Source organism: Suricata suricatta, chromosome 10 (assembly GCF_006229205.1).
Source record: "Suricata suricatta isolate VVHF042 chromosome 10, meerkat_22Aug2017_6uvM2_HiC, whole genome shotgun sequence".
Taxonomy (NCBI): Eukaryota; Metazoa; Chordata; class Mammalia; order Carnivora; family Herpestidae; genus Suricata; species Suricata suricatta.
In genome coordinates, this window is record NC_043709.1 from 61,518,236 (window position 1) to 61,542,633 (window position 24,398).

A 24,398-nucleotide genomic window follows, 5' to 3' on the forward strand; every position below is an offset into this window, starting at 1 on the left:
TGAGCCTGCTTGTGGAGGCTTCTCCCACCCCAAATCCTCCCTCCCAGGGAGCCTACAGGATCCCCTAGGAACCCATGGAGGACAGTTGGGTCTGGCACATCAGCAGAAAAGCAGAAAAGCAGCCTTGGGAAAATAGAGCATCCCCAAGCATTGTTAATCTGGCCTCTAGTCCTGGGGCAACTGGAGGGTATAATTCAACCCACACACATACCATGAAATGGCATAAAGTCCCACTCTCCCTTTCCTTCAGGCTGAGCCACCCAATATGCCCAACGTCTGACTGGCTGGCCCCTTTCATCACCCCCATAAATGAAGAAAGAGGACATTAGCACTGCCCATTGGCTCCCTCCCTTTGCTCTTTGCTACCCTAATTATCCACCTTGGTACTTAGCTGCTGCCAATAGCCCAAGCTTATAAACATGTTAATGGTGGTTTGGGGTCTGACCCTGCCCAGCCCTCCATCCCTCACCAAATAAAAGGGAGGAAAGTGGGCTGACCTGGTAACTTGTGCCTCCAGCTCTCCCTGCCGGCCACCTCTCTGCTTCTGTCGCACCATGTCGTGCCGCTCCTTCCAGCTGGGCTCCAGGTGCGGCAGCCGGAGCTTCAGCTCGTGCTCAGCTGTCCTCCCCCGGATGGTCACACACTATGCTGTGAGCCAGGGGCCATGCCGGCCCGTGGGTGGGGGTCTCCGTGCCCTGGGCTGCCTGGGCTCCCGGAGCCTGTGCAATGTGGGCTTTGGGAGGCCCCGGGTTGCCTCCAGGTGTGGCCTGCCTGGCTTTGGGTACCGGGCAGGTGCCACCTGTGGGCCCTCGGCCTGCATCGCCCCTGTCACCATCAATGAGAGTCTGCTGGTGCCTCTGGAGCTGGAGATCGACCCAGCCGTGCAGAGGGTGAAGAGGGATGAGAAGGAGCAGATCAAGTGTCTGAACAGCCGCTTTGCATCCTTCATCAACAAGGTAATAGGGAGGCCCCACACTCTGGGGCCATAGGATGCAGAGAGTACCTGTGTCCGGTCCAGGCAGTCAGGGAGAGACTGGTAGTGGAGAAGCCACAGTTGACTGGTAGACTTTCCTGTAGTGTATGACCACTAATCGTCAAAAGCTACTTAGATCAGGCTCAACACTAGACATTTCTTCCTGTTCATTCTTTTTTTTTACTATATCATCTCTTTCTTTCTGAATATTATCTGGTAAAATCACCAAGGATGCCTGAGGTCACACTACAAGAGGAACTTCCAAAGCAATGATAGATACTGAAAAGAAAAACGAAGGAGGCAGACAAGGCTTTAACAATAGAATCACCTTCTGGGACGCCTGGGTAGCTCAGTCAGTTGAGCCTCTGACTTCGGCTCAGGTTATGATCTCCTAGTTCATGGGTTCGAGCCCCACGTTGGGCTCTGTGCTGACAGCTCAGAGCCTGGAGCCTGCTTTGGATTCTGTGTCTTTCTTTCTCTTTCTGTCCCTCCCTTGCTTGCACTCTGGCTTTTTCTGTCTCTCTCAAAATTAAACATAAAATTAAAAAAACAAACAATAGAGCTGCCTTCTGAGTGCCTGAGCTGCCATGGGACCCTTGGGCCTGGAGGCAGGGATGGGCACTGTGAACCCAGATTTGCCACCCACAAAGACCCCGTGTGAGAAGATGGAGAAGTCAGAGCTGGGAACACAGGGAGCTAACTGTCACCAAAGCCTTATATCTTTCATCCTCCAAGCCACAGCTCTAAAAGGCTACAGGGAAGAGTGGGGTGCTCCCTTTGAAAGGCACTGAGCTGACCAAGTGAAAGGTCATGCAGCTGCCTCTGAGCCCATCTGCATACCCCAAGGAGGCTCTCGGGATGAGAACACATGCCAGGGACTGAGCCAGCGTTTCTGCTGATTCCAAAGTGGAGGACAAAGACCCCTGGGTCAGCAGTCAGCAGGCCAGGGCCCTGATATTGGCTGTACTCCCACCTGTCCCCTGGAGGCCCTGTGTGAATGTCTCACTTCCCAGTCTCAGGTCCCTTGCTGCCCAGTAGGGAAGGGGGCCATGATGGTGGACAATCAAAGGTGGTAGGTAACATCCATAAAAGTGCTCGAAAAAAGAAATGTATTTTAGCAAATGGGAACTGTTACACTTACACTTTCATCTGTAAAGCTCATTAAGTTCTGGGTTCTGAGCTTCAGCAATATCACACTACCTTCCGTGCAGCCAGTGACCAGAAGTAGGGCCACATTTCTTCCCCTGTAGATTTCTTTTGAGGATTGGATGCCGTATTCCCCCTGCCATCATCAGCTCGCTTAGCTACTCCTAATCTTGGTTTCCAAGCCACCAAAAGGGAGAAGCTGGGCCAGTGGCTCTCCCCATTGCTGTGACAGGGACAAATTTTGGATGCAGGGTGCAACAGAGTCAGGGAAAAAGGCTTAGAGTTCTAGAACAAAGCCTTTAATCTGACCTCCCTTGAGTGCCCCTGGGCTGTGATCAAAGAAAGCCTGAACTCCTAAGCATAACGTGACCAGCTGACATTAGTATGACGATTTCTGAAGTGCTTCCCATCAACAATACCAAGCAGGAAGCTTAGGGCCAGGATGTCTTGGCCAAGGTAATAAGGCAAGTGGGAGATAGGCAGGGAGGGCTGGAAGGTGGACCCATCCCAGGCCTCTTGAGACAGTAGCCCTCCCATACAGCCCCTGGGTGGAAGGTGGGGGTCCCCTAAGCTCCCTGAGGCAGGGGAGAGATGGAGACATATACTCAGGTGCCTGTCTATGCAGAGAGCCTCACCTGAAAGTCTTAGCACTTTGGCAGGAGTGTGTTGGGAGTAAGAGCACACGCTGATCTCGCTGCCACTTCCTCTCTCCCGGCCATGGTCCTCATGTCCCTGCTCTCCAGTGACATCCTGTTCTTGGCTGCAGGTGCGATTCCTGGAGCAGAAGAACAAGCTGCTGGAGACCAAGTGGAACTTCATGCAGCAACAGAGGTGCTGCCAGAGCAACATAGAGCCCATCTTCGAGAACTATATCAGCGTCCTGCGAAAGCAGCTGGACTTTGTGGCGGGGGACCGGGCCAGGCTGGAGTCAGAGCTCAGCAGCCTGCAGGACGCACTGGAAAGCTATAAGAAAAAGTGAGTATGGCCTGCTTACACCCTGCCAGGGGACCTGGAGCAAGCTATATAAACAATGTGGGCCTCAGTTTCCCCCATCTATACGATGAGAAGCCTAAAACTTAGTGGATTGGGTGGAGGAACTGTGCATTGGAATAAGACAGGCAGAGCATCTAGGCACGGCAGAAGCTCTGAAATTTTGTATTTGTCTTCACCTCCCTTCCGGCCCCTTCCATCAGTTAGGCCCTCCTCATTTCTATGTAATACAAGCTCTTTCTCCATCTGTTTCCCACATTCCAGGGCTCTGCTTCATCACCTGTTCAGCTTTATCCCATCAATTCCCATTCAGATCCAGAACTACTTCTTCTTCCCTGAACAGGCCCCCAAACCCTCTTCCATCCAAGCTTTTGCTCTCCCTGTCTCTTCCTCCTGATAAGCCCCTATCAGCATCTCTTTGGACCACATCCAAGCTAACGTAGCCAACATTGTCTCTCCCTTCCTGATGCTTAGCTCCCGGTCTTCCTGTTCACAACTGGAAGCCACCAGCCCTCCTCCCCATCAGGGCCCCTTGTCCCCAGTTCCTGTGGTTAAGGTTATGTAGACCTGCTAGACGTGCCCTCCCGGAGGGCAGCTCCAGAACTGACTCACAGGAGAAGGTAGCTGAGAAGCAGGTGTTAATTAAGAGTTTGCAGGCTACAAGGTCCAGTGCCTACAAACGGCTTGAGGCCCAGATAAATTGCCTCATGGGTCCTAGGTGGGTGTCTCCAAGTTCTGGGTCCCATGGGACCACATGTTGGTGGAGGAGGATTGAGAAAGACACATTTCCATAGACAAGAAGTAGTGAAAGTATGCTCAGAACAACAGTTCCTAAGGGATGGGGGTCAGTGGAATGGGGCCACACGGGGGACACTTGTGCTATAGGTGTCAGTCATATGCCCACTTGGTGCCTGACACTGTGCTGAGCTGGCTCATTCCCTTGTGTACCCCAGTCTGGCAAAGACCCCCACACACGCACACCCACAGCAACAACTGGGTACAGGGCAGAAAAGGAGAGGAATACCCGACAGTGAGAGAGCAGACGGGGCCTGGAGAAGCTTCCCAAAGAAGGTGCCATTTGCTTGGGGCCTTGATGAAGTTTCATTCCAGTTGGTTCTTCCAGAAAGGGAGTCCAAAGTAGATCTTAAGAAAGGGGAAGGGACAGGAGCAGGTGACAGGGAGGGCCAGAGTGTGCCAAGTGAGAAAGGACAACTCAAGCAGACTGTGACAGGTGGGACATGGCAAGGCCAGCTCTCTCAGCAGGAGCAGTGCCTCTCTCAGTGGGGAAGACACAAGATGGTCAGGAGACACAGTTTGCATCTCAGGATGAGGACTTTGGATAAGGAAGGTGGGGAGGGGTAGAAGGAAGTTAAATGCTGTTAACTCACAGCAGCTCTGTGAGACTGGACCGGTGTTCACGTGCTTTACATGATAAGTGCAAGGCACAGAGGGGCCAAGTCCCTTACCCCAAGTCCCATGACTACCACCCAACTGAGCTGGGGCTCACACCCACGCAGCAGGCTCCAACTTCCGGTGGCCATACTAAGGCCGAGCTCTCCCACAAAAGGATGGGCGTCAGAAAGCAACGTGAAGCTTTTAATAGATCAATGTTGCTCATCAGACTGAGTCATTCCAGCCAGACTGAACCCCCTGACCTCGATTCCATTGCCCAGGGGGGCAGTGAGTAGGCGAGGAGCATCCTGGGAGCCTAGAGGAAATGGTCAACCTGTCTCTCCAGCTCTGGTTAAGTGGGTCATTGCTACCTCTGCAAGTGAGCTGCAGGTAGAGGCCAGGCTCCGAACTGTCCTGGAGGGGAGGGGCCGGGTCAGCCACAATTTCGATGACTGCAGCCAACCCTCAGAACAACTCAGACAGGACAGCTGAACCAGCAGCAGTCAACTCTTCATCACCTTCCCAGAGGAGACAACTCTGGGATGAAGTGGACTTCCTTAGCAGCAAGATCGAATGCAGGTAGCCTTAGGAAGGACTTCCCAGAAGATGATTGATCATAGGAACAGGCTGCTGGGGAGCTGGGAGGGAAGTAAATGTGCAAAGTGGCTAACAAGAAGCTATGATGACAGCCATCTGTCCTGAGTGGATAGAGGAGCCAGAGGGGTCCAGTGACAGTGGCTGGACCTGGTGGTTCCTTAGGACATTAAGCCAGTGAAAGGCAAATTTGTCCCAAAGGCCCCCTCCCTCAGGCTGGGTGCCAACGCAGCTTCTGAACTCCCCAAGACAGACTAAAACATTTCTTCCTATGCATCCGCCAGGTACGAAGAGGAGCTCTCCCTGCGGCCCTGTGCTGAGAATGAGTTTGTTGCCTTGAAGAAGGTGAGGGAAGGTGACACGGGGAAAGAGAAGGCCCCAGGAGCTGGTCCAGCCAGCCTTGCCACACTCAGCCCCTGACTGTGTCCAAAAGTATCTGATGCCCCCACCAACAGGGTCTTTCACCCCTCAGCCCCTGGGGCCATCCCCACTGACCCTGGGAAAGAGGAAGGCCAGCCTCCCGCCCCCTACTTCTTGCAGATGGGCAGTGATTGACCTAGCCTCCACCTTCCAACTCATGGGGGCCTAGCCTGGGTAAGGGTTGTGTCTAGACCTGCCCAAGAGGCTGGAGATATGGCAAATGCCAAATCAAAAGCCAAATAAGAACTCTGTCTCTAACCACAAAAGATGAAAACAATAGCAATGGTTTTTCAGACAGATGCCTTGGTATTTTATGGCCCATGCTCTGCACAGTGGGCTTTGAGAAGCTGCCTTCAGGGCTCCTTCAAAACCCACTCCCTCAAATCCTTCACCATCAGGTGCCAAGCTCAAGCATGGGCTCCTGGGACTGGGGTTCTTCCCCCCATCCTTGGCTCAGTCACCTTCTCATTTCCACATGTGCCTACACATGGATCCCACACTGCCACCGGCTTGTCTGGGAGGTGGCCACCTGGTGGAGGGGATGGCCTTCACATGTCCCCCTGCCCCAGGTTATGGCTGTCTCTGCTCTGGCCGCAGGATGTGGACACAGCCTTCCTGATGAAGTCTGACCTGGAGACCAACGTGGAGGCTCTGGTCCAGGAGATCGACTTCTTAAGAGGCCTATATGAGGAGGTACCCGCAGCCTCACTGCCCGCAGGTGCTCGGTCAGGGGCCAGTTCCATGGGCAGGACAGGGTCGGGAACTCCAGTGAGGACAGCCTGGGGCAAGCTGACTCCAAAGTAAGATGGAGAGAAATCAAGCAGACAGCTGGTTTCTCAGGCAGTGAGACTACTAGAAGTCAGAGGGCCCAGACCTTGGCCCTTGGGTCTCCATAACTAGAAAGGGGATGAGGAACAGTTTGGTGATAGAAGGCTCCAGACAGCTATGCAAAGTCCTGTGCAAATCTGCTCTGGGAAGATCAGAGCTGCTTCTGTCTTTCCCCCTTCCCCACCTTTATCCTCAAAGCGCTCACACACTCCCACCTGGGGGCCCCACCCCCAGGAGATCTACCTGCTGCAGTCCCAGATCTCAGAGACCTCCGTCATTGTGAAGATGGACAACAGCCGGGAGCTGGATGTGGATGGCATCGTGGCCGAGATCAAGGCCCAATATGATGACATCGCCAGCCGTAGCAAAGCTGAAGCTGAGGCCTGGTACCAGAGCCGGGTGAGGCCCGGGCAGGGCAGGGCCGGTGGGCAGTGGGGGGCCCCAGACATCCTTTCCCCCAGGAAGTGAATGAGGAGATAATGAGGGCAGAGGGAACCCCATAAACCCAGTTCCTGTTGTTCCTACCAGGCCCCAGGCCAGGGCTCTGCAGAGCATGTGGGAGGGGACCCCACAGACAGCCCTGTCATCAGGGTACAAGTGCACCCCAGCTTTACCCACCCACGGACCCACTGCAGTGTTCCCCTAAGCAGCATTCAAGAAACACTAATTGGCAGTGACTGCAAAGTGGGGCCATGGGCTTCAAGGTGCGAGGTTGGCTAATGGTGCAGTGAGCACTAATGGCAGGGCAGGAGCCATCATTAAGGCAGCCCCAGACTTGAGGAATTAGGGGCTTGCTGGGAAGGAAGGGGAGGCCCCCAAGGGCAATTTGATTTTGCAAATATTTTCCTGTCTCACCTGCCCTGTCTGAGAAAGGCACCATGCATTCACTCACTCATTTATTCATCCAATAACTGTTTATTATCATGCACTGTTCTAGATGCTGGATTCCAGTAGAAAGCAGAATAGACACCAAACCCTGCCTTCATGTCACCTTCATCCCAGAGGCAGGGGCGGGGTTGGGGGTGCAGACAAGAAATGAGGTGAATAAGTATAGTGGATGTACGTTAGATGTTGATGTGTGCTGTGAACAAAATATGTCCACATGAAGTGTAGGCAGCGGTGCGGGAATGAGATTTGAAATAGGGTGGCCAGGGAAGGATGGATGAGGCGCATGGCACCAGGAGGATGCTAAGAGTCACACCATTCCTGTCCTCAAAGAGGTTGCAGAAATAGATCATCCACAGGTGACACTGGGGTTCTATGTCGCCATCAGGGACACAGGCTCCTTCTAGCTTTCTATTCCCCATCTTCAACATTGCCTTAATCTTCACGGTTGCTTCATGTCCCAAGAAGGCTGCAGTATTGTTAACCTAACATGTTCCTTGCAAGCAGGAAAAAGAACACAGGGCAAAAGAAACATGCCAATGAGTCATCTCCCACTTTAAACAGCTTTCCTGGAAGTATTACCCATAGATCTCATTACAAAAGGGCTAAGAAATATTCTCTTAACGGGGCTGACCACCACCCCAAACAAAAGCAGAGTTCTGTTTGAAAAAGAGGAGAGTAGATATTGATTAGGCAGCTGCGGGCTTTGTCACCACAGCCCATCAACAAAAGAGCCATGCTTATCGCTTGTTTTGCCCCCTCTATGCAAAATGCCCCCATCCATTATGTGCAGGAAATATAAAGCTGGCTACTATTTTAATCTATAAATGTAGTCTATAAGACATTATTCAGAAATTGAATTTAGAATTGCAAAAGTTTAAAAAAATGTTAAGACAAAGTAGGAACTAACACTGCAGTTTGTTTTCAATTGTTTTGAAAGAGAAGAGACAAAGGTACTCACCCTGGTGGTCTGTCCTCACTCCCAGATGCATTAGGCATCCCAGGCTTAGCCCAGAAACCCCTTCTAAGGTTCAGAGGGAGATCTAATGGGGAAAGACCCCTCAGGAGACCCTTGGGCTCTGGGCTGGGGGAAAAAAGAGGAGCCACAGAACAGCTAAACAGAGAAAAGGAGAGCTTGGAGAAGCATTTAATAAGGCTGAAGGTTCAGGGCTGGGGAAGGAAATAAGAAGCCCAGAAAAGGACCCCAAAATTGACCAGAAATAGAAAAGGGATGGGCAGCAGAACAAGAAGAAGAATCTAGAGAGACTGAGCTAGGAAACCACCAGAGAGACTCAGACGAGTGAGAAGGGGGGACTGTGAGGTTCTGATTTCCCGGTCCCGGCAGTATGAAGAGCTGCGGCTGACAGCGGGGACCCACTGTGACAATCTCCGCAACCGTAAGAACGAGATCCTGGAAATGAACAAGCTGATCCAGAGGCTTCAACAAGAAACTGAGAATGTGAAAGCCCAGGTGAGGCCAGAAAGACCTTGTTCTGAAGCAACCCATTACAGGCTGCCCTGCCTGCTGGTCGTGGGGGGCGGGTCCTCTCTCCCTGGGAGCACCTCGAAGAGGCCATGAACTTGTGCTCCCCTCGCTTAAAAGGGAACAAGCCCTTTCCACGAAAGCTGACCGACAGCAGGAGCAGCCTTGGGAAACAGCGAGGTCCCAGCAGAGCCTAGGCAACCTTTGGTCACAGATGAAATAGCAAGGATGCTTCACTAGACGGGGGCTTAGAAAAGATGCTCGCCATGGCCCCTTCCTCCCCAAAGCGTCCAGTCCTAAGATCCTAAAATCCATGACTTCCAGGAGTCCGTAAACATGGACCCACTCCATTCTCCTACGCTGGTAAAGACCAGCCAGACACTTCAAATCTATTAGCCCCTAAGAAATCGCTCAGATCTCCTTGAGCTGCTATAGATGGAACTGGCCCTAACTCTCTGGAGGAACCAGCAGTCACAATCCTAGGATGAAACGCACAGTGGCTGTGAACCTAGCATGTCACTGTGACCTAGCATGACTGTGAAGGAAATCTCCCTCCTCCTCCTGTGTGTCCCTTTTACTGTCACATGACTCCCACATGCACAAAGCCACTCACACAGTCAATTCAACCACCCCAACTGCTTTCCTACAGCTCCATTCAACTCTGACACTACCTACCTGGAGAGAGGGTCAGATCCCATGGGATAAGGGCTCAATCCCACATGACTGCCCATGCTTCAGAGGCTGATTGCAGGTCTGGATTGTCCCCTGGGCTTCTGACCCATCAGCTGTAAATCGGAGGTTCCCACGACCCCCTCTTCGGGTTCCATTAATTTGCTAGAGTGGCTCACAGAACTCAGGAGAACAGCTTACTTACCGTTTAGCCATTTGTTATAAAAGGATATGATAAAGAATACAGATGAACATCCATGGGAAGAGATGCACAGGGCGAGGGAAGGAGGGGGAAGGATCCAGAGCTTCTGTGCCCCTCCCTGGGCACACGATGGTCCCCACGCCTCCCTGTGTACACCAACCCGGAAGCTGTGTGAACCCCATAGCTTAGGAACTTTTATGGAAGCTTCCTCTCATAAACATAATCAATTATTAACTCCATTTCCAGCCTCTCTACTCTCTCCAGTGAAGGGGCAGTGGGGCTGGAAATTCCAAATTTCTATTCATGGCTTGGTCTTTCTGGTGACCAGTCCCCTACCCAGGAGCCATCCAGGACCTACCTAGAGTCACCTAATTGGAACAAAATACATGGCTATCATCCAAGAATTCCAAGGGATTCAGGAACTCTGTGTCAGAACCTAGGGTCTAAGACCAAGTATTAGAACAGAAGATGCTCCTTATGTTCTTATCACTGGAATTTACGAGGATTTAGGAGTTCTGCACTAAGAACTGGGGCAGAGACAAATAGACATATTTTTTATTATCTCACAATGGCCACATCCTGTTCTTCTGAGAGTCCACCTCGGGCTTGGGGGGACCCCAGTAATGCCTTTCTGTGTCCTCTCCCCCAGCGCTGCAAGCTGGAGGCTGCGGTGACCCAGGCAGAGCAGCAAGGTGAGGCAGCCCTCAGTGATGCCAAGTGCAAGTTGGCGGGGCTGGAGGAGGCCCTGCAGAAGGCCAAGCAGGACATGGCCTGCCTGCTTAAGGAGTACCAGGAGGTGATGAACTCCAAGCTGGGCCTGGACATCGAGATCGCCACCTACAGGCGGCTGCTGGAGGGCGAGGAGCACAGGTTAGTCAAGATCAAGCACCAAGGGCATATTCCCCTGCCCTCTGATCACTCAAGCTGTGATTGCATCCTGCTAGTCAGGGAAACTCCGAGACAGCACATAATCCACAGGCCCTCCTCCTTAACGTAGTCCACAGTGGGGGCAGGAGAGGGGTGCCTCACATTCATTGGCCTTGTTCTCTGTGATGTAGTAACCTTGTGCCTTCTTCTTTCCACTCCAGGCTGTGTGAAGGCATTGGGCCTGTGAATATCTGTGAGTAGATGAGGACTCCCTTGGGCCTCTGGGTTTGTGAGGGCTGAGCAACCCAACAAGGACAGACCATGTCACCCCTGCCCAGACTTCAGCGTGCCTCCCCCGCCCCAAGGAAAAGCTGTCTACCAGGAGCTCCTGGGCTGACTGAGAGGCTCTAGCTCAGGACTATCCAAGTCTTTGGGAGTCAGAATTAGGAGCTGATAGGCAGCAGAGCCTCAGTGCTTTGGGGCCCAGAGGCTACCCGGAACCATCGTGACAAAGGGACGCCTCTCTGGAGGAAACAGTTTTGAAGCAGGCTCAGACAAGTAGAACCTGAGAGCATGAAGCAGAGGCAGAGGCTTTGGGAAATGAGGAGAGGCAGACGGGGAGCTTCTCAGCACTTTTTGTGGCTAGGTGGGAAGTGGGTGACTGGCATGGGGGTGTCCTTGTCAGTGAGCGGCAGCAGGTGGGGGCATGGTCTGGCTGAGATGTTTCAGGACAGCCTCCTTTGAGCCACACAGGGCAGGACCCTGAGCATCCTTCTCTGTTCCCACAGCTGTGAGCAGCTCCAAAGGCACGGTCCTCTATGAGCCGTGTGTGGTCAACACACCTGTACTGAGGACTGAATACTGCCCAGGGGGCACTAGTGTCCTCAAGAGCAGCGGGGGCTGCAGCGTCGTGGGCACTGGTGAACTCTACATCCCCTGCGAACCTCAGGGGCTACTGGGCTGTGTGAGTGGGCGGAGCTCTGGCATGAAGTTGGGGGCTGGGTGTGGCTCTTCCCGCCACAAGTGTTAGCATTGCCCCAGAGGCCGCAAGCCCAGGGACAGGGTGCTAGCCCCCAGCCTGGATGTTGCCCCCCAACCAGGGCTGAAGACAAGGATATTCCCAAAGCCCTTCCTGTATTGACCACAGGTTTCCCTCTGGTTTTCATGATGGGAGCCAGCCCTTGGTTAACTTTAAGAGTCACCTTTCACTTGGCTATGTGCAGGCCCTGAGCTAGGTCTTCGGGGTGGACACATCAAAGCTCCACTTTGTGGATTTTTCCCTGGAAGATTCCCTACAAAGCCAATCTCCCACTACCTACCCCTGGAAGTTCCCCACCTCCCTCACCTCTGGCTCTCACACACTTAAGAGAACTTCTTTTAACACCCAGCTAACTCATGCACTACTGCAATTATCCAAAAGAGGCGCCCCAGAATCTCCCATTCTGAAGTCCAAAGCCAAGAATCAAGAGGGGATCTTTAGGGCAGTGTATTTACCTGCCCAAGTGTGCTCATCCTGTGAAACTCACACTATAAAACTCACACTTATGAAAATACATTTTTTTCCTAAACCACATCGGCAGCCAATGGCCAGCGAAATGCCTAGAACAAAGGCAAGGGAACATGGAATATTTACTAGACAGACAGTCAAGAGTGGACACCATTTACTTGCTCAATTGAATCAAGCCCTTCCCCCACCTTCTGTATATAGCCCTTCCTCTCTCCCCCCGCCCCCCTCCAGGTCCTGCTCTTTCTTCTTTTAGGTCCTCTTGCTTTGGGTCTGTTGTAAGTGTGTTTGCCTGGCTATAGTGGTGTGGGGTTGCCCAGCAACTTGGAGGCTTTGGCTCAGGGACTGCCCAGAAGGAGGAGTTGCACTGACCCCATCTCCCCAGAGGACCCTAGTACTGCATCAGGCAGAAGCCTCACCCACCTAGGGACCCACCAACTCTGCCATGAGCCTCTGGGCTGTCTGTTCCCAATAAACTGACTGTTCACACGTGCAGCAATCGGTATTATTTACCTTGCCCTGTGGGGCACAAGAAGGCTGAAGGGGAACCAATGAGCAGCCTTTGGGGGCTGGGGACTGGGGGCTGAGAGGCTTGGGAGTAGAAATGAAGGTTATTATACAAATGGAAGAGCTACATATGAATAATTTGCAAGTAGCCTGTGGAAAAAATGTGGATCCACACATATCGCATTTAAAACCTGCATATCACACCCCAATAGATTGCCAATCCCTTGCCCTGTTGAAAACGATGGCCTTATGCACATAGGCTTCCTCACCACATGGTCCCCTGCACATGTCTTAGAGAAAGCCTGTGGGCTCCCTATCATATCTGTACTCGGCAGCCTCCAAGCCCTGGGCTCCAACTCCCTATCCTGGGCCAGTCTTGGTGCATATCAGGTGCAGGCCTGGAGAAAGCAGTGCAGATGGGCAGCAGTCCAGCCAGTGGGGAGGACCCTCTAGTCCCCTGTCCCTCTTAGGGAGCCCCAAGACCTGGAGCTGAGGCTTGGCAGTAGCATTTCCACCCTTGGTGGGGCCCCCAAACCTTTCCTGCTGCCTCATTGATCCCGTGTAACAATCCCTCCACGACAATACCCTCTCCTCAGTGTTAGGGTACAGCTCTCCTTCCCCCACAGCCCCACTCAGAGCATATATTCTATGACAACCCCTGCATTAGACGCCGGTGATACAGAGGTGACTAAGACACTCTTTTAACCCCAGAGGGGCTTTTGACTTCACAGAGGAGTCATAGATAATGAGAGGCAGAGAGTATGGGAGAAACAAGAAAAGGCAACTAATGATCATGCCAGGAAAGGGGGTCAGAGAGACACTCACAGAGAAGATTGTAAGGATAGAGTCTGGGCGTAAGTTTAGGAAGCATATTCAAAAGAACCCATTCATTCACTTTTTCATTCCTTTAATAGACTCTTTTCAAGCACCTGCTATGGGTCAGGCCACCCAGGGGTGGTGGTGACACCATGATGAATAAGACAGCTCCAATCAGTGTTGACTTACTCAGTAGACAGAGTAGACACAGTTCCCAGAACCTGAAGTGGGGCCTGTAAAATGGTGCAACTACTTTGGGAAACAGTCTGGTGGTTCTTCAAAATGGCAAACACAGACCTGTCGTTGAACCCAGGAGTATACACCCAGGAGAACTGAAAACACACATCCACACAAACACTTGTATGTGAATGCTCATAGAAGCGTTATTCGCAACAGCCAGGAGGTAGGAACAACTCAAATGTCCATCAGTGGACAAATAGATCAAAATGTAGTGTATTCACACCACAGAATATTATTTGGTCATGAAAAGGCATGAAGACCTGATGCATGCTACCACTTGGATGATCCTAGAAAACATCATAGTAAATAAAAGGAGCCAGTGACAAAGACCGCATATTCTGTTATTCCATTCCTATGGAAGTTCAGAATACGGAAATCTATAGAGACAGAAAGCCAACTAAGCTTTAGGGCTGGAGGGAAGAGAAGATGGGGTGGAGGGTGATAGCTAAAGGTTTCCTTTTGAGGTGGTGAAAATGTTCCAGATTTGACAATGGTGACAGTGTCATGTTTCTGGGCATATACTAAAACCACCAAACTGTATATTTTTAAATGAGTGCACTGGTATGTGAATTATATCTCAGTTAAGCTGTTTGGTCTTTTAAATGAGGCTCTGGCCCCAATCCATGCCTCCCAGGGCTTACAGCCTAGCAGGGCATACAGATCTAGAACGGGAGATTTCACATGTGAGAATGCTGTGGAGGGGGACGTAACTGAGGGTCACATCCAGTCCCAGGCTTCTGGAAGGTCTCCAGGAGGAGGGCAGGCAAACTGGACGCTGAAAGGCAGCAGGACTCAGGGGAAGGAAGCCCGGTGGTGGTTTCAGGCCGAGGGACCAGTGACTGTGAGCCAGAACACACTGTGCCTGAGCCAGTGAGAGTCAGGAGAGCGGGACATCCACACAGGGGGAAGGTGGGCACACAAAGAACAAGGCCTCCCAGCATCCATTCCCACTGCAACCTGGCCCTAGAGCCTGCTAAGCTCCTTGCTGATGAATATACAAAGCTCTGAAGAATACAGGAATACTCTGAGCTGGAGTCAGCAAAAACAGAGATTCTAATAGACTGCCCACCTCTAGCCCATAGATGGCTACCTGAGGCCCAGGAAATACCCCACTGTGAAGCAGGCTCAGGCATGGCCACCATCCCTTTGGGACTTCCCATTTAGAGGACACAGGCCCAGAGAAAGAGAAGGCTGTCTGAAGAGTGCCCTAGGCAAAACTCATCCCAGTGGTCAGGGGGACCCAAGCTCTGCCCTGGAAGTGAGCTCAGAGGGCTGGGCCATCCCCTTCCAGACCTTCCACCAGGTTGTCCCCCTCAGTGTTGTGCAGCAGCCCTTGAATTCTTCCTCCCTCCCCACTAGGCGCTGACTCAAGGCAGATGGGACAAAAGTGCCTCCTGGTGGTGGCCCAGTGGTTCACATTCCATTCACCGAGGCACCTGCACTCAGGGCCAGCCCTGTGCTGGGTGCTGGGTACAGACAGAGAGGATCTTCGAGACCATCGTCTACATGATGTCTGAGTTTCACTGCATCCCATTGGGCCTCGGGGATCCAAATCCTGGCCTTTTCCAGAACACCCCTGTAAAGACAGGACAGGAACAGCCCAAAAGAGCCTGGGGGACAGTAGAAGTACCCAAAATGGAGTTCCTTATTTCTGTGTCTGTCTCCCCAGAACATCTCCCATTTCCTTGTTCCTCTCCTCACTGGGGCCTCTCTTCTCCCCACGAAGCCCTTCTGGGCCCTCCCTCCCCCTCCCTCAGATGCCCTCTGCCCCTGCGCCAACAGCCCCTTGTCTGGCCAGGATTCCTTCCTCATCCCAGTCCCCTTGGTGGCCCCAGGTACAGCCGTCACTACTGCTCTCCACCAGGGCTTGGACTGGGGGGAAACGGCCTCAGAAGCGGCCCTGTGAACAGACCAAGGAACAGCATCGCTGTGTCTGCTGGAAGACACCCAGCTGGGCCGCAGCCATCTCAGCAGCAAAACACAGTGTCGGGCACACAGCAGCACCCAGCAAGGTGCAGGAGCACCCTGACCTGTGCACCTTCTGGACAGGTGACAGCTGCCTTGGCAATGTGAGGAATTGGAATTTCACCCAAATAAAACCCTCCTTCCTGGAAGAGTAGGGATTTCCAAATAAGAGGGGTGCTCTGTCTCTCTGGGGGAAGTGTTTAAATTCCATTCAAGAGGCATTAGTCTGAGAGGGTGGAGGGGTGGAAGGCCTAGGCAGGGGTGGGCTCAGCCTCTCCCCCATTGTTCCCTTCCTTCTGCTGGGGGACTCCCGAGCTTCCTTTCCCACAGGGCAGGGCAAGGGAGGGGGCAGGTCTCAGCATGAACACCTCCCAGTGAGTGTCTTTTTCCAGCACAAACTTGTCTCTGGGCAAAACGGAAACACCTGGAAGAAGGTGGCTTTAAGCCAAGCCTCTCAATATCTGGGATTTCCCTGTTGCTCTTCTTCCCTCCCACGCGCACACACAGCCACAGCCTGCTCCGGGTTCCCAGGCCCAGGACAGGGCCTCTCCCCATGCTTCCCCTGCAGCGGCTCTGCCTCCCCCCTTACCCGCCCCCCAACCACCACCACCACCACAGCACAGAGGGCAGATCGCTGGCGACCATCCCACAGCCGTCCAGCAGGAGCCTTGGCTGGGCTCAGCCCCCAGATCTGGGGATTGCCCCCGGGCTGACTGACAGCAGGAAGAAGGAATTGTCAGGCCAGTTTCCAGGGCACCTCCTCCCCCTCCCTACATGCCACCCCCCACCCCGAAGAACCGGATGAGGGAATGATGTTTCAGAACTAGAAACTGCTGATGGTGGTAGTCCATTCCAAAACAGGAGTTACGCCTGACTGGTCCCACCCGCCCAGCCTGGTCAGGCCCACGGGAACCAGAGGCTTGGGACAGCCCCAGAATGGCTGGCCGGTTATGAAAGCAAAGTGGGACTGTGATGTGGGAAGAGGCAGGTGCTGGATAGGAACAGGGGTGGCCACCTAGAAAGGGAGGGGAGGCTTGTGCAAAAGAGACAGGAGGAGCAGAGACAAGGAGAGAGGGAGGGAGGAAAGCAAAGGGGAGAGATGGATGGCAGTAACCACACCAGCTGCCACAGCATTGCCCCAGACATTTTCACATTTACCCCCACAGTACTGTGTAGGAAAAGGAGGTGTCAGTCCCCCCAGGTCACCTGTATGCCACAGAGGGGGCATGTTTGCTGCCTAACACTCTTCGAAATGACCTATGAACAGGAGTAGTAACAAGCTGACTGACATTCAGTTGCTCTTGTTATTGTTTTGAAGTTCTCTGTAGACAAAAACCTGCAGCAGAGCCCTGTCCCTTACCTGCCCTCCATGCACCACTGTCCAAGGTCACTCTGCTGGCAGGTGGCAAAACTGAGACTGAACCCAGGTCCAGCAGACTCCAAGTGCTGTGTAAAGTCCCTGTCGTTGGCCTGGCACACTCACTGGTGTTCTTGAGGCCTCTCCTCCCCCTTTCACCCACCAGGGGTCCACCAGGCTCCTTCCTAACCACCTAGATCCCCTTGCCTGGCCCTTCGCTCCAAACAGCCACACTCATAGCCCAAGAGGCCAGAGCTGGAAGGCAAACTGGGTTGGCACTTCAATAAGTGCTTGAGATTTTTAAAAAATGTTTTTTATTTATTTTGGGGAGGCAGAGAGAGACAGTGCAGGCAGGGGAAGATCAGAGGAGAGGGAGATACAGAATCTGAACCAGGCTCCAGGCTCTGAGCTGTCAGCACAGAGCCTGATGCAGGGCTCGAACCTACAAACCGTGAAATCATGACCTGAGCCGAAGCCGGATGCTTAACTGACTGAACCACCCAGGTGCCCCATAAGTGCTAGAGATTCTACCCTGCCATCATTCTCAGGGCCATGCCTATCCATTTTGGAGCCTGGAGTCTCCTGTTTATGAAATATCTCCAAAATCAAATGCTCAAATTCCTCTTCTCCCTACTTCCTGCTCCTTTCTCCCTCTTGTCCTGATTTGAATCTTTGAAGTGTATTTATGCATTCTACAAAGTAGGTATTCTTGTCACGTGCTCCACTCTACTAATCTCTGGGAACACAGAGAACAAAACGCACAAGTGCCTGCATCCTGGAACTTACATTCCAGCCAGGGAAGACAGAAGACGGACAAGCAGACCTATGCAGGAGAGGCCCCCTGATGGCACACCAGGAGGAGGGATAGGGAGAGCATGGGGGAGGGGACTTTAGGGGATGACCTATGAGCAAGGACTTGGAAGAGCTGAGGGACTGGGCCATGAGGAAAAGGAGTCTCCAGTGACTCCAGCAGAGAAAACAGCAAGTGATAAAGTGTCTGAAGAAGGACTTTCCCTGTTTGTTGGACAACCAGGAGGTCAGGGTGGCTAGAGTCTGGAGAGCATTCAGATGGGTAGAGGGAAATGAGGTCAGTGAAAGGGGAGCACAGTCTGTGGAGGGTCCTGCATGGCATTTACTCAGTGTGATGGGAAACAAGGAGAGCATAGAAATGACATGATCTAACACGATTTTAAAGGATCATTCTGTGCTGTTAAGAAAAAAAACTCAAGGAGAAAAGGGAGACGAGCTAGAGGACACACCAAGGGACTCTGAGAAGTGATGGGCCGGGGCAACATGGCAGCAGTGGGGTGGTGAGAGGGAGTAGGGGTCCTGGAAGTAGGATTTGCCAATGGTAGGAAAAAAACAGAGGAACCAAGAATGACTCTCAGATTTTTGGTCTGAGCTACTAAAGGGATAGTGAGCCTGGCAAGTGGGACATATTTAGCAGGAACAATTGGAAAAGCAGTGTTGGATACATTAAGATTGAGATGCCTACTTGACATCCAAATAAAAATGTTGATTAAAATGTACATGTGAAGAACAGAAGGGATGTTCACCATAGCAATATGCCTTGGCAGTCATCAGTGAATAGACATTATTTAAAGACACGAGATTGTATGGTGTCACCAAGGGAATGGATGTAGATAAAGATGTGAACAGGTACAAAGCCTGGGCCCAAGGATGCTGCAGTGCATAGATGTTGGGGATATGAGAAGAAACTGGCTAAGACAACTGAACAGAATCTGTCAGTAATAATGGCAAGACAATCAGGAGAGCATGGTGTCTGGAAACCAAAACAAGAAAGGATTTCAAGGAAAGGGAATGCTCAACTACAGCAAATACAGCTGAGAAGGTAAGTGAGAGCTGAGGACAGGCCACTGAAGTCAGCACCATGGAGATCACCAGTAATCTTCACAAAAAGCATTCTCTTATTATTACTTTCCTGCTTCTCTCTTTGGTCACACACCTGACAGCTGGAACAGAGTAGTAAACTAGGAACAGAGGGAAACTTCCTCAATTTGATTTTTTAAAAATCTACCAAAAAAAAAAAAAAAAACCCCGCACAACTAACACCATACTTTATAGTAAGAATCTTGAAGCTTTCCCGTTAAAATTAAAAATAAGGCAAAGATGGCCCCTTTTACCCCTGATTTTTAACATCATCCTGGAAATCCTAGATAATGCAGTCAGACAAAAGGAAATAAATGCTGTATGATTGGAAAGGAAGAAAATAGTGAAGATGCAAGCTGGATAGCTCAGGTCAAAAGCACACACCACCTTCTAAGTAGAATCCCAAGCATCCTAAAGGATCCCAAGCATTCAGCAAGCACAACATCCACCAGGCACAGGGAAAGTAGAATAAGCCATGTGTTATACAAGAATAGAAAAGGCAAACACTTGTCTTTGGATCCTGAAAGAGCTGCAATATTGATAACAATGATAATGTCTAGTTGCTTAGAACTTTTCTATCTAGATGCTTATTCTTTGTTTCCCATCTAAGTACTAACCAGGCCTGACCCTGCTTAGCTTTTGAGATCTGACAAGATCAGGTGCATTCAGGGTGGTATGGCATAGACCAGATGCTTATAGCTTTGGATCTCTATCCTAACCAAAGATTCATCAATAATGCAAGAAACCTGCACACAAGACTTTAGATCAGCCCTAATGTGTATTTTGGGAGTTCAAAACCATATGGTTAACTTTCCCCACAGGCATATGGCCAAACCATTGGCATGCTTTGGCCTCAAATTATGCCATGGAAATATTGATGAGTGGAAGTCCTTAAGATAAATCTTCCTCCACCATAGAGACTGTCTTTTTATCTGTGTGCCCCCAGCACCAAATACATTTCCTGGGACAGAATAGACAACTTATAATTGTTGAATGAACTAATGAATTAGTGAATTAATCTCTTCTGGTTTCTCAAATCAGACGTGTCTGTACTAACCCAAATGAGATTTACTGAAAATTCAACTCTTACATAGGCAGCCACACTGTAGCATGGAGGACAGATAAAACAATACAAAAGTTTTTGGTCTACTTAATCCATCTATAGAGATGCAATAAACTATATGCTTGCCATACAATGTGTTACTCAGAGCTGTGCAGACCCTGTCTTTTCTGCACAACCCCCATCTATTCAGGAGTTTATATCCATATGGATGCATCCTTTTGAGCCTCTTGTTAGAGCTGTTACCATCCTAACTTTCTGGTGGTTAGCCACACTTACAGTGAAAAAGTCTATTGGATTTATGACCAAAGTGAATTAATGTCCCCATAAGGGCAATTGTAGTGGACTTGTGGGAAAAAATAAGACCATAATGTTTATGTGTTTATGTGTTTTTAATGTTTATAGGTTTGATGTTATAGCCCTGATCCTGAGGAGAATAGGTGTGTCTGAGATTAGCTCATTATTAACAAAGTTACAGGCATGAAGAGTTTCTGCTAACTACCCAAGCTCATAAATGTGTCCAAATGGATTTTTTTTGTTTTTATGGGGCCAATCCTCACATCCCCAGACACATAAAAGGGGGAAGAGAGATCCACTAGTTTCAGAGGGACTCCCAGCTCAAGCTCACCCTACTCTGCAATCTCTGCTCTATCCTCACCCAGGAAGTCGTCATGTCTTGCCGCTCCTACAGAGTTAGCTCTGGTTGCCGCATGGGCAACTTCAGCTCTTGCTCAGCAGTGACCCCCCAGAACCTGAATCGCTTCCGGGCCAGCTCTGTCTCCTGCAGGAGTGGGCCTGGCTTCCGGGGCCTTGGCACCTCTGGTAGTCGGAGTGTTATCGCTTTTGGATCGTGCTCACCCCGGATGGCAGCTGTAGGCCCTCGTCCCATCCGCTGTGGAGTTGGCTTTGGTGCTGGCAGTGGGATGGCCTTTGGCTTTGGTAATGGGAGTGGTGCTGGTGTGGGCTTTGGGGCCAGCAGTTGTGTTGGTCTGGGATTCGGAGCCAGTGGTGGCCTTGGCTATGGCTTTGGTGGCCCTGGCTTTGGCTACAGAGTTGGAGGAGTTGGAGTCCCAGCAGCCCCATCTATCACGGCAGTGACTGTTAACCAGAGCCTGCTAACCCCCCTCAACCTGGAGATTGATCCCAATGCCCAGAGGGTGAAGAAGGATGAGAAGGAACAAATCAAGACCCTCAACAACAAATTTGCCTCCTTCATCGACAAGGTACCTATAACAGTTCAGTCTCTGGGTATGGGATGGTGAGAGCTAAAGTGCATTGGGGTGTCCTCTCCCTTAAGAAGAAACAGCCCAGGACTGGGGCATCAACCTTGACCCAGAACCTTCAGGCACCATAGTATGATTTCTGGGTCACTCTGCTGCAAAACAAGGACAAGCCTGAGGAAATGCCTCAAGGTGGGATAGACTAAGACAGAGGTTGTGTCTTCTGGAAGAGAGAGGAGCATCCAGTCAAATCTGAGGGCATCTGGACAAACTAAGACCTACCACCTAGTCACTTAGAAGTATCTCCCAAACAAGGCAAAAACATCAGGACTTTGGCCAGATGTTGGCTACATGTTGAAAAAGTTTTATCCTTTGAGATCGTTATGCTCTTTTTGAGATCGTCATAGCTTCTGAGGCTGTGTGACCACATCTGTTCAGGCTCAGGAAAGTGGAGTATGGAGTAATTTTTGCACAAAACAAGGAATGTATACTCTCTGTGTGGGAGTTCAGCTGAAGTTGCCTAGATTGTATACTCCCCCAGTTCAGCTGAGTTGCCTAGATTGAGGGAAATAGTGGGGAACCACCACAGGAAGTCACAATGGTCAGACTCATGAGAGAAATGATGATATGGAACTGACATCCCACAAATGATGTCTCCATGGAGCAGGAATGCTCTGTGTCTGAAAATGAAAACTCATCTCTATGAACTTCAGGTTCCTCATCTCTGAAATGAGGTGTTGGAACAAATGATCTCCAAGTTCTCCTCCAGCTCTTCAATTCTCAGCTGATGGAGTATCTAGGATGGTGGGAATGACTTATGACCTGAGAATCCCCACCTCTTAATGCTTTATCCCACCCCAATATACTTTACTCTGATCCTCATTCCATGTAAGGGATGGCCAATGTCAGTTTTTAGATACAAGTAAATCCCAGCTCAGGTAGAATCAAATTTTCCAACTTCCCAGTGGACTGGCTTACAACTTTCTTGGAGAGTAGAGGTAAAATGAAACTGAAGTGCCTCTGTTTAGCTGAGCCTGGCTGAGCTTGAGGAGAGGGTCACAGACCTACTCTTTCAGCTTTTACTGAGTTACACGGGGGATGAAAGCCAACAGGCAAGATGACAATGTAAACATGGAGTTGAGAACCATCTCTGGCCACCTGAATTGCTGGTCGACATGTAAATGACTCTACCAAGCTATTCAGCTGCCATTTCTTTGACTCTGGATTTAGGTGCGGTTCCTGGAACAGCAGAATAAGCTCCTAGAGACCAAGTGGAACTTCCTCCAAGAGCAGAAATGTGCCAGAAGCAACCTGGAGCCCCTTTTTGAGAACTATATCACCAACCTGCGGAGGCAGCTGGATGTAGTGAACAGTGACCGGGCCCGGTTCGAGGCTGAGAGGAACCACATGCAGGATGTTCTTGAGGGTTTCAAGAAGAAGTAAGTGGAATATGAACTGTGTAAACCAAGGACAGGCAGGGTTTTGTCCCCAAAGCAGCTGCCAAGCTCAGATAATAGCAGCTGGATGGATCAGGGTTTCAATGCTGGTTTTAATACTCAGCCTAGAGATGAGTGGTGGCAATGATATGTAGGAGAGGAGGAGGCCCTCTGTGGGTCCTGAGTAAAAACGAGTCTTGGAATTGGGCATGGTTTGTCCCTAGTCTTGCCTGGGGGAATGGGCCCATTGACTCCAGAAAAATTGTACTCAGGTACAGCAATGAATTGGTTCCTACTTCCTCTGTGTTCAAGTGCAATGACTCCCAAGTCTTTTCTAGCAGAGGAGCATAGCAATGCTCCACATTTTCAGAACCTGAATCTAATTTGAGAAAGTAAAAGGAATTTGGAAAAACTGAGGGTCACAGGCTCATAAAAGGTCTTAAAGATGAGACAAAGATGAGACGTGCACATGTAGGTGACAACGGGGACCCATGCTCCTGGGTACAGCAGAGATGCGTTAAGAAACGCACTGGGGAGGGGAGAGTAGTTGGCTCTCAGTTTAGAATGAGAACTCACACTCTCCATCCTTATTATCCAGGTACGAAGAGGAGGTGGGATTCCGGGCCAGTGCTGAGAATGAGTTTGTGGCTTTGAAGAAGGTAAGAGAGAGTCACAGGTCCAAGCAAACTTCTCCTCCACACAGTAAAATGTTCCCAAGACATCTTCTGCCCTGGAAACTTCCCAAGCAGCCCTGTGGAGTCTGGGACCACTCACACAGAGTGGAACCTCTAAGGTCATAAAAAGTTTCCTTCAGAGTTGGAAGGATTTGGCCTCAAATTATTTAGGATTGGGTCTTCATGAGAGCAGAGGTCTGAAGAGATGACCTTTTAAGAGTCTTAGATTATCCAGAGTCTCCTTGCCTCCAAATAAGCATCAGAAAATGTCTAGCAGCCCCCAGAGGAGTTTTCATGCTGTAGTATGGAGAAGAACAATAGTCACTAAGCTGTATCCCAAGAACTCCATCACCCATCCCAAAGCCTGGCCTACCCCTATGGGGACCAGCCTGATCTTCACACCCATCCCCAGACCTTACTAAGATTAAACCGCGTACAGGTAATTGCCATTTTATCCTTCTCTCTTTTATGTAGGACGTGGATACAGCTTTCTTAAATAAGTCTGATCTAGAGGCCAACGCGGATGCCCTAACTCAGGAAATTGACTTTCTCAAAGCTTTATACATGGCGGTAAGCATTTATCCCTTTCTGAGCTAAACAAGGAGATGAGTGCTTGGCCTGGACCCTCAGAGAGGGACTTCATCTGGATTGGCATAATTTCTAACATTTGGTATTGTGCATCTTCTTCCCAATCAAATCTATGTCCTCTATATGTTGATGCGTCTACAAGTGGAGAAGGGAAGGTAAGCAGGCAGGCTTCTTGGCAACCTGAATCATCTCTATGAATAAATCCCTTGGATCTATTATCCAACTCCTTATTGGCCGAAACAAAGACTGGGGTCTAGGAGTTTCACTTCCTCTCCACTGATCGAAAGACTCTGGAAAACTGATTCTCTGGGAGATTTAAGAAAAATTGTGTTTGACCTAATTAGCTAGATGAATTAGTTATCTTTTGCTTTGTAAGTGGTCTGTTTGGTCGAGAACAGAGCCAGCCAGTGCTCATGTCTGCTTCTGAGTGAAAAGGCTGAAGAAAGCTCCCTCTGGAGCCTTTACAAACCAAGCCCCTGCTTCTGTTAAGGACTTGGGATATAGGAATTCCTAAACCACCTTGTTCTGCAATATTATCAACTCTCAATGATCCATGACCAGCACAGCCAGGGAAAATTTCAGCCCTAACATGGCTCTCACTTTCCTCCATCAAACTCCTAGGTACCATGTATTCACCTTAGCAAACAAAGTGTTAAAGGGAGTCTTGAAGTATATAATGAGGGTTTTTTTTT

The 24,398-nt window shown here is 50.5% G+C and overlaps 2 protein-coding genes across 2 annotated transcripts in view; both read left to right on the forward strand.

Moving 5' to 3' along the window:
• Positions 1 to 554: 554 nt before the first annotated feature.
• KRT82 (keratin 82) lies at positions 555 to 11,479 on the forward strand. Its single transcript, XM_029955894.1, has 9 exons — positions 555 to 956; positions 2,886 to 3,094; positions 5,380 to 5,440; positions 6,113 to 6,208; positions 6,578 to 6,742; positions 8,574 to 8,699; positions 10,232 to 10,452; positions 10,671 to 10,702; positions 11,238 to 11,479. The coding sequence occupies exons 1-9, from the start codon at positions 555 to 557 to the stop codon at positions 11,477 to 11,479; spliced, it is 1,554 nt and encodes a 517-aa protein (XP_029811754.1).
• Positions 11,480 to 20,459: 8,980 nt separating this feature from the next.
• KRT84 (keratin 84) overlaps positions 20,460 to 24,398 on the forward strand; it is a 7,204-nt gene continuing 3,265 nt past the window's right edge. Inside the window, exons 1-5 of the mRNA XM_029955493.1 lie at positions 20,460 to 21,011; positions 22,239 to 22,447; positions 23,043 to 23,103; positions 23,593 to 23,688; positions 23,857 to 23,861. Of these exons, the coding sequence (XP_029811353.1) occupies positions 20,460 to 21,011; positions 22,239 to 22,447; positions 23,043 to 23,103; positions 23,593 to 23,688; positions 23,857 to 23,861 (923 nt within the window). The remainder of the gene's footprint in view (positions 21,012 to 22,238; positions 22,448 to 23,042; positions 23,104 to 23,592; positions 23,689 to 23,856; positions 23,862 to 24,398) is intronic.

What these genes read in the sequence shown, in the direction of transcription:
- KRT82 (XM_029955894.1), top strand. Translation starts at nt 555, where the DNA reads ATGTCGTGCCGCTCCTTCCAGCTGGGCTCCAGGTGCGGCAGCCGGAGC. An exon ending in AGTTTGTTGCCTTGAAGAAG is followed by an intron (nt 5,441 to 6,112) that starts GTGAGGGAAGGT and finishes CTCTGGCCGCAG; the next exon opens with GATGTGGACACAGCCTTCCT. An exon ending in CATTGGGCCTGTGAATATCT is followed by an intron (nt 10,703 to 11,237) that starts GTGAGTAGATGA and finishes CTGTTCCCACAG; the next exon opens with CTGTGAGCAGCTCCAAAGGC.